The 10,124-nt window shown below is 30.5% G+C and overlaps 1 protein-coding gene across 1 annotated transcript; it reads right to left on the bottom strand.

Annotated features, from left to right (window-relative positions):
* Positions 1-4,705: 4,705 nt before the first annotated feature.
* On the bottom strand, positions 4,706-9,846 carry LOC114263008 (putative GPI-anchored protein At4g28100). Its single transcript, XM_028203479.2, has 2 exons — positions 8,488-9,846; positions 4,706-5,384 (listed from the first exon to the last, which is right to left on the bottom strand). Exons 1-2 carry the CDS (start codon positions 9,133-9,135, stop codon positions 5,037-5,039), a joined length of 996 nt encoding a protein of 331 aa, XP_028059280.2. The 5' UTR covers positions 9,136-9,846; the 3' UTR covers positions 4,706-5,036.
* Positions 9,847-10,124: the final 278 nt, after the last annotated feature.

Genomic DNA, 10,124 nt, shown 5'->3' with positions numbered 1-10,124 from the left:
GTTGCCAAAAATAAAACCTAACATATGGGAAAAAGTTAGGGTTAGAAATTAGGGACAACCAGAGAGAGAGAGACAACAACCAAGTTACAGTTAGAGAAAAACCAAGTGAGGAGGACGCAGGCAGCGAAGCATCCAACAGATTAGGGTTAAAATTGGGAAAAAACAAGTTACGAAAGTGAGAGACGAGAATGGGGATAGCGAGATAAAGAAGAGGGGGGATGGAGGTTGGAAAAACGAGAAGAGGGAAGAGGGAGCTCAGAAAAGCGAGAAGAGGGTAGGGGGAGAGAGAGTGAGGTGAAAACAGGGAGCGAGAGAGAGAGAGAGAGACTTGTTGTAGAGAGCGCCGGCCGGTGACGTGCGGGTTAACCGGTGCGACAAAGATAAACGGACGGTGTGACGGAGATGTATGGATGAGGGAATGACAGAGAGAGATATCAATGGTTCAATTTTATTTTTTATTGATTTTAAGCATTTGGTGACGAAATTTGGTTTTCCTTTCTAAAAATAATACGTTTGGAGACGAAATTATTTCGTCTCCAAAACGGCGCCAAATCTTCCGCCAAATTTTCCAAGGGCCAGAAATTGTTTTGTGACAAAAAATAAAATTTAGAGACGAATAAAATTTTTGTCACCTATTATTTTATTTGATTTTAAGCATTTGGTGACGAAATTTGGTTTTCGTCTCTAAAAATAATACAATTGGAGGCGAAATCTTATTTTCATCACTAAAACGTGCATATTTGGAGACGAAATATTTTTTCGTCACGCGTTTTCGTTACCATAGACCTTTTTTGTTGTAGTGTTTTTTTTTTTCCAAAACGATACATTTTCAATGTATGAATATGAAACAATGTTTGAATGCAAAATGTATGAGTGAAAGGTTTTAATTTAATCTAGTCCTCATGATATTTCTACAACAATCAAAACTATCCTCTACCGATGACCCGAAACAAATATCTTTATATAAGAAATAAATTCAAGAGATAGGCATAAATATAAAGTTTCAAACTTGGACTAACAATACATGTTCAACTCCATTTTTTAACCCAACATATATTCTTTCCCAAAATTCACATTTTGAAAGCAATTTCTCATAATCTCCAATACCAATACCTTTCCCATCTCATTTCCAAGAAAATAATTCAAAACCCCTCTTTTACCCTCCAAAATCAAACCAAAACCAAATCCGAAATCAACCCAAGATACTATTCTATTCAAGAGCACATATAACGATTCTGATTTAGACCGACTCGTTTATTGTTTTGGATCCGGTATTATTTATCTTGATGGCTGTTCATGTCCTTGTTCATTTTATTTCGTGTTGAATTGGGTTGTATAAGCATTGTGGTTACGTTTGAAACAAGTTAGGAGCTTGTTTTTCAAAAAAGTCTTTGCCCAGAATTTTGCTTCTTCACTCAAGCGAAGCTTCTTAAGCTTGAGTGTTTTTTTTTTTTACAATCTGCGAAATTATTAAGAGTTTGATATCTATGCTCGAGTGATGCTTCTTACACTTGAGCGAACTTTTACATGTCTGAACTACTATGAGGGGTGCATTGTGCGCTTAAGAGACCATTCTTGCACTCGAGCGGTGTCTTCATTTGTGTCTGGTTGCTCGAGCGACAATTCCTACGCTTGAGCGGTCTGCAGGTATATCAATCCAAGAAATACACTTTTTGAGTCATTTTCTCATATATATCTCTGTCTCTCTCTCTCCCTCTCTCTCTCTCAACATTCCAAAACCTAGATCTCTTTTTTGTTGTCTTTAGAAACCATCTCTAAAACCTCAAACACATCTTGATCTATGGATTTCTATACCAGTGTCCTTTGGGAAAAAGGGTAGAGCTTGCCTAGAACTTCCTTTTGATAGGAGCAAAGTTGATTTTCAGCTTCATTAAAGTTTCCTCTCTCTCTCTCTCTCTCTCTCTCTCTCTCTCTCTCTCTTTCTCTCTCTCCCTCCCTTGTCTTCTTGCTTTAAGATAGGGATTTTTCCACACTTTTGTATAGTTTTTAACTTAGTTATTTGATTTTCTAAACAATATTTGTGATTTGGAAATTTTTGGATAAACTTAGGGTTTTGGCTTTGAAATCAAAAAAGGGGTTTTTTAAATGGTTTCTTTGGAATGGTTGTGAGTAAATGTGATTGAATGGTAGTAACATAGTGAATTTTTATAAAGAAAATGAAGTTCTACCCTAAAATATGAACATTTGATTTTGTAAAGAGGATATAGAAATGATGTTAGGTTTTATGAATTTGGAATGATAATGATGATGGTGGTGGAGTTGGATATGCATTATCACTCCCATATTGGACTTTTTGAAAGTTTATCTTTATTGAAAATTATTTATCTGTTTAAAGATTTCTGTTTTGGGATATCGATGGAGGATAGCTATGATTGTTGTAAAAATTACATGAGAATTAGGAGAATTGAAACTAATTTTTCATCCATTTGCATTAAGTGTTGTTGCATACTTAACACATTGAAAATGTATATTGTTTTGAGAAAAAATGGTGAATACTTTGGTGAATCTGGGTAGTAAGTGTGGTTGTGGTATTATTGTTGGCCTATGTGTTCTTGGTGAAGGTCTATAAACCTGCACAGTTAGGTGTCGAGCCTTCCGGTTAGTACCGGTAAAAATAGCAATTGGTAGTATTTGTATAACTTACTTACAGACACGTACCTAGAGATTCCTAGCGTTGTATCCAGTACCCTATTTTCTATTGAAAAAGAAAATGATTTCATGAATTGTGATATAATATGGCATTATATGATTTTGGAAAGAGATATAAAACGTTTTGACACAAGCATTACGTATGCATTCACCTTATGGCTTTGTTAAGATTCATATACTGTGTTAGAGTATCTCTACTGGGCTTTAGTTCACCCTATGTGGAAAATCATTTTCGGTACTGATGACATGCCTCCGCCAAGGCCGTAGTTTAGGAAGACTTGGAGCCGAGAGCTTTCTTTTGTTATTGTTGTAATTATTTTTGTACAAGCCTAGGGCTTAAACTTTATTGAGTTAAAACTCACTTTTGTTGTGACTAAGTATCATCTTGCAAAGTTGTAGTTAATAGGGCATTTAATTATCTGTTTACCTTTTTTTTTTTATATCATTAATTAGTGGCACATGCTATAGATTCAGGGTTAAGACTTATAAATATATAACTGCATGTGTTGTTTTTTGTACAATGAAATCATATGAATGGAAGGATAATATATTCATAATTGTATTTTTATTTAATGATTGTCATGTGATGAATTATGATTATTATTTCAGGACATTACAACTTGGTATCAGAGCTACTGCATTTGAACGCTTTAGGGTGGTGGGATGTAGTTTTTACTACAATGGGTTATCTCGCTAGTTAAAATTAGAAGTAAACCTGATATGCTGTGTGATAACATCCTTATGTGACTAAATGAGTATGCCAAACTCAAAAATTTTCTTTACGTTCTTTTCATACAATTAAAAAATTCATTTCCAAATACAAGAATTTTTCTTATCTCTTAAAATAGTCAAAAAGCCATTCAAAATGTTAATTTCAAACAACTAAATTAAAATAGTTAAAATTTACTTATCTATTTTTTAAAATTATTTTTGATTAATTAAAAAATAAATTTATTTAGAATAATGCTATATGCACCAATTAGTGTACTAACTAGTGTACCAATTGATAATGTGACATAATTTAAAAGTTTTTAGTATTTGTAATTTATATAATGAGTGGAATCAATAATAATATTATAACTAATGTTAATATTAAGGGTGAACAGTAGATATACCGATCCGCCTAAACCAACTAAATCGAAACCAATTCACCACATTTTAGACAGATGTGTGATGACGAGCGGACGGTTAAGGAATACTTTTTCCAATACGCCTAATTTTAGACGGATGACGAATATGAGATTCCTTTAGCCGCAACCAAACCGCTAAACTGCGAGCACCCTTAGTAATTTTTAATATTTTGTGTTTTCAATTTGTTTAGATATTCCGTTTAGGTTTTCAATTGAAAATGAGTTTAAATATTCTGTTGAATATATTCCGTTGAAAAAGAGTTTTCGACTTGAATATATTTTTTGAATTGAAAAAATTACATGTATTATTTATCTATTTTTTATTTTTAAATCTAATTCTAAAAATAATAAATAAAAATATGATATATACTGGTTAGTTTTTGTTTTCAAAAACATATATAAATGTAACAATACAGAGGCATACAATTTCTACTACTGCTCTGTTTATAGTTTTGGTATTTTGAATTGATTTTATATTTTAAGAACCACAGATTGTAATACTTTATGTTGATAAGGCATGTTGTGATTATAATATATAGATGAGACATGCACTGATTGTAATATTCTAAAGTTTCAAACTTTCTTTTTTTGAATGAAAAATGCAGTGATTGTAATACTTTTTTTAATTATTGATTGTAATACTTTTATTTTTTAGAAAGTGCTTAAGTTGAATTATATTAAAAATTTATAAAATTTTAAACCGTGAAATCGATTCGCATCCATCCGCTAATCCGTTCAATCCATATCTGCCAAATTAGGGAACAGATGCGGATTGATTTTCTCAAACCCACCAATCTAATGGACAAATAACGAATTAGAGATGAACAAATAACGAATTAAAGGTTCTGTAACTAAAACCAACCCACGCTTACCCTTAATTAATATATACTAATTAACTCATATAGTATCACAAATTTATTTATCATTATTTAATCCGGTACATAGCGCGAATTCTACGCTAGTTGAATAAGGAAGAAAGGGCAAGTTAAAGATTTCCTTGTACTACACATTATATCAAAATAAAACAGAAGCTCCAAAAAAAATGAGACCCTCAAATTTACATTGAGCTAAAAAAACAAAAAAGGGCCCCACTTACATTACCCCCTGGTGTTTGTCAACTAGCTTCACGTGAACCCAACCCCGACAACACATAACAAAAAAAGCATGGATTGTCAAAAGATGCTAAAAGCACCACCAGAGAGAAGACAAAGAAGCAGCCAAACTGAGTCTGAGTATTTACACAGACGACCATACCAGAGACACAATAATAATGATTAGGGGCAAAATTGGAAACCAAAGACTGGCCATCAACGACGATGACGAGGACGAATCGGAGTATTGGAACTGCAGAGAATCGACGGCGAGAGGCATGTTCTCCTGGTCGGGGCTGCACTTGGATTCCTGGGGTGGGTGCGCACTGTACATGATAGCGCGCAGAACAGCCGACACAGTAGGTATGTACGCCGTCTTGTTGCGGGCTAGTAGCCACGTCAGCCCCATTAGCTGGCAGTCTCTGTTGAGCATCTTGCTTGCTCTATTGTCACCTTCTTCTTCTTCACTTACGTTTTTGCCCTCGCCCTTTAACTGCAAGCACACAACATATGCAAGGGCCTTTTAGACTATACACGTCGATCCATTCAAAACAACGCAAATGAGACGATGGTTTTGAATCTTGGTTTAAAACATAAAATGATAGATTAATATAAATCATATTTAGGCTCCGTTTAGTTTTAGTTTTTTTTCTTTTTTTAAAAAAAAATTATTCACCTTGCTTGGTTCCATTTTTTTAAAAACAGTTTTCAGAAAATTATACTTTCTTATTTTTCGTATTTTTTTGTTTTTACTGATTTTTTTAATATTTTATGCAAATTTTTTACTTTTTAGACACATCTAACATAAATATACTTAAAAAATAAAAAAAAATTGTAAAAAAAATCTTTTAAATATTCACTAAATACCAAAAATACAAAAAAAAATACAACAATTCAGTATTTTTTTTTGTATTTTTATGTATTTTTTAATTTTTTAAAATATTTTTTCATAATTTTTTTACTTTTTAGATACATCTAAGTAAGGTACATCTAAAAAAGTAAAAAAAAAATGTTTAAAATTTTAAGAAATTCACTAAAAACAAAAAAATACGAAAATTAAAAAACTCAGTTTTCAAAAAACTTAATCCGGAAAACTCAAACCAAACACACTGATTAACTTTTTAGCTAATTAGACTTCGTTTGATAACAGACTTTTTTAGTAATTTTTTAAATTTTTGACTAAAATATAATTTTAAAAAAAAAGTAATATGTTTGGGATTAATTTTTAATTTTTTATGAAAAAATGTGCAACAGATAAATAGAAAAAAGAATCTTTAACTTTTTGATATAAATTGTTAAAGTTTTTATTTTTTTAATAAGTTTTTTGACTTTTAAACTAAAAGGTAAAATATTGCCAAACGAGACTTTAAGATTTAAATAAATAAATGATAAAAACTAACAATGAGAGGAAAAAAATCCGCCCAAGGTGAAAAAGAAAATGTAACTTTTCATCATCTACCCCAAACACATCAAAAACAGAGCTTGATCATAAAAGAATTATTACCAAACCAACCCTTAAGAAGATGTTAATTACGGGTTTTTTTGTACGAGTCTGATTAATAGGGTTATCAAATTATGAAATCAGAATTAATTACATATTATCATATTTGATTATATTTAAAAATGATGTTAATTACAACATATAGTAGTGATGTTGATTATGGCTACCGGTATCTATAATTATGTTTGAAAGTGAAGTTAATTACCGCCAAATATAATTATAATTAATGACTTAAATCTACTCTCTAAAATTTAACCATTGAAAAATAATAGTGCATATGTAATTCTTAAAAAATAAAAATAAAAATGTGTGTAGTAGAAATAAATAATTGATATAATTATGATACTTATCATATAATGATATCATCAATTAATAAGAAATCTTATATTGTAATAATATAAACAATATTATTTGGTTTGTGAGGTTTGTGGAGGTGATATCCATCATAAAATAGTGTAGTGAAAATTACTTGATCATGAAAATTACATCATTGAATTTGAATGAAAAATAAAAAGATATTTGCTTAATTCTATTTATAATACTTTATTAATTTTAGTTGCAACATCACCCAAAAGAGTATCATCATTACATGTAATATTGTTTTAAAGCATTGCTATTGAAATTTAAAAAAATAACAATGATTATTGGATTATGAGAGTACAGTCACGTAATACTTTATTATATTATAATTGATTAAAAATATTAAATATTATAATTTTATATTGAGTAATTGAGAAACATGATAAAATATAAGTTTGTTTGGGAAAGTAAATTTAAAATTGATTTTTTAATTTTTTTTTAAAAATAAGATAAAAATATATAAAAATAATGTGATTCAAAATAAATTAAAAATTAATATTTAGCTAAATTCCTAAAACAGCTAAATAATAAGGATATGTGGTTTTTTTTTTTTTTTTTTTTTAAGAAAATCGTCCCACTCTCTCATATTAAAAAATTATAACCTAAAAAATTATCCTGATCAAAAATAAATTCCACTCAAGAGAGATGTGGTTTGGTTGGAACGGGGGGTGTTAGACAAAAAGAAATATTTAAAAACACTAAATATGGAGTTGTAGAAGAAACTTTAGTGAGCTAGTCTTCATAATGTGATGGCTGTGCCTTTTTTTATTTTATTTTATTTTTTTTTGATTTTCCAGGGTTTAATACTCCTTTTTTCAGAGAGATGTAACATGCGTAAATTTCATCCTTATATAAAAAATTCAATAAATTATTTGAGATCCTAATATTACTTAAATAATTATATAACATGAATTACCAAAGAACCCCCGCTTTGTTACAAAAATTAAATTATTATTTTTTAAAATTCTTCAAACGTCATTTTATATAAAATTAAAAAATTAACAAAAAAATTAAGAATAAATTACAAATAAATCTTTTAAAATTTATTTAAAATATGATTTGTCTATTGTGATTATATCTCACTTTGAAATTTTTAATTTTACATATTTTATTAATAAATCATCAAATTAATTACAGTTTGTGAAAATTTTAAAAATTTATTTTAATTAATAATTCAAATATAAATTAGAAAAAATTACAAATTAGTAATCCTTTTACAATATGTTTACAAATTAATGAAAAAATTTAGGAAAAATTACAACAACAAAAAAAACAACATTTGAGTCTTGTAATAAAATAAATTTAAAATTTCAATATTATCAATTTAAATCTTAATATTTTAATTTATTTTTAATTTAAATTATTTACATATTTTCGTTAAGTAAAATTAAAGAAAAAAAAAATATTTTAATCATTGAACTCAATATAGATATACATAAAATATCTAAGATATACTTTTCATTGAATTAAATAACTACAATATTAATTTTTTTATTATGAAAATTGACAAATAATTTAAATTAAAAATTTATTTTGTTACAAAACTTAAATCCTAAAATTTTCTTTTGATAATTGTCCCAAAAAGTTATAAAAATTGAAAAATTTTACCACATACTTTCTTTTTCTTTTTCTTTTTTTAAATCCTAAAAACAAAAGCAAAGAGCGTTTTCAAAAAATCAGTTAAAATTTCAAGTTTTTGATTCCATACGATATGATTCCGAATCAGAAAACATACCTTTTGTAGAGCTCCAAGGCACTTAGTGCAACCAGCGTACGACGAATTCCGGCAATTACGCTCCAGATTCTTCACGGCGGCTGTCGGCGTCGCATTCCTACCGGCGGTGACATTGAAGGCCGCCGGACAACTAAGCGACGTGATCTGGTGAAGCCGAATTCCACAAAAACAGAGCACAGCGTCACACGAAGCGTTAGGCTGAGGAATATGAATATTGCGGCTCTGCAACGAGCTCTGGAGCGAGATAACACACTTCTGTGAGTCGTCCGGCATCATCGGAAGGTCAGACGACGTCGTCGGAGCCTCCGCAGCCGTAGGAACTTGCAGCGCCGACCGAGCGTGAGCTGCGAAAAGCCACGCCGCCAGCACGGGGCAGCACCGGCTCCGATCTAGGTTCCGACCGCAGGCGGCGTTCACGCCGCCGAAGAGCTCAGCCGAGAGGTCGAGCTGGCAGGTAGGTGTCTCGGTCTGGACCGGAAACGCTGGGACTGTGTTCGGAGCAGAGTAGTCCCCCGGTTTGAGAGGTTGAACCGGTTGGGCGAGTAAATCGGCGAGTGATCGATCAAAGTGTAATAATAAGAAGGCGAAAAGGACTATGAAGACGGTTAATTTCTCCATTGTTGTGTGTGAGAGAGAATTCGAAATCATTGGATTTTGGTGTTTGGTTTAGAGTCGCTTGAGTACAACTTTCATTTCTGAAAGTAATGGAGAGGTTTTGAGGAGGAAAAAGAAGGAAAATGAGTGGGAAAATTACTTGGAAATTGGAGAGAGGAAAAAAAAGAGTCCTTTGAGTCTGCTTTTTTTTCTGTGTGTCTAAATAAGCTTTTTGTTGGTTTTTACAGACTACTTTCCATGTTTTGAGCCAAAAGAAAGGGATTCAGGAGATATTCGGGTTGTTTTAGAAAAGAAAAATGTTTGATAGTTCAAAATTTTGTGATTTAAATGGCTTAAATCACTCAAAATCACATTATTTTATACTTATTTAAATTCAAAACGATATCGTTTTTAGTGATTTGAGTCATTTGACCCACACAATTTTAATCTACCTAGCATTGTTGCTTAGAAAATATGTTAAATGCTAAATTTTTAATTAAAAAAAATCAAAAAAAATAATGTAATTAAAAATAAGTTAAAAATTAAAAAAATCACTTTTAACCTTTTATCCAAAATAAGCTTTCATCAAAGGAGAATCAAATTCAGTTTCAAATCCTAAATGGGAAAGAAGAAGTGGTTGTCTCTCTAAAATGGACTGAGAAATGTTGCAGAGGGGGGAGAGAGAGAGACAGGATTTGGTGAAGGATCTCTCTTGGGTTATGGGTGATAATATTAATGGGTGACGATCCAAGCGGACAAAACAAATAACGTCTGTTTCTTTCTTGTGTTATCTTCTTTGTTTATAAATTTTTATAAATGGTATATAAAAACTTGGTTTCTTTTTTTATCTATTTTTTATTTTTGAAAATTTGTAAACAATTTATAAAATTTATTTAATTTTTATAACTATAAAAAAAAAACATAATTTTATTTGTTTAAAGAAAAAAAAAATCATATGTCCTCTTATTCTCTTAGGGCATGTTTGATTGGGTGGATTAGAGCATGGGATTAGGATTATTAATCCGTGGGCCCAATTATCTCAT

The sequence above is a fragment of the Camellia sinensis genome, chromosome 7, assembly GCF_055761805.1.
Source record: "Camellia sinensis isolate YWXY chromosome 7, ASM5576180v1, whole genome shotgun sequence".
NCBI lineage: Eukaryota > Viridiplantae > Streptophyta > Magnoliopsida > Ericales > Theaceae > Camellia > Camellia sinensis.
The sequence above is the reverse complement of the archived record's forward strand: the minus strand, read 5'-3'. Positions and strand labels throughout refer to the sequence as shown.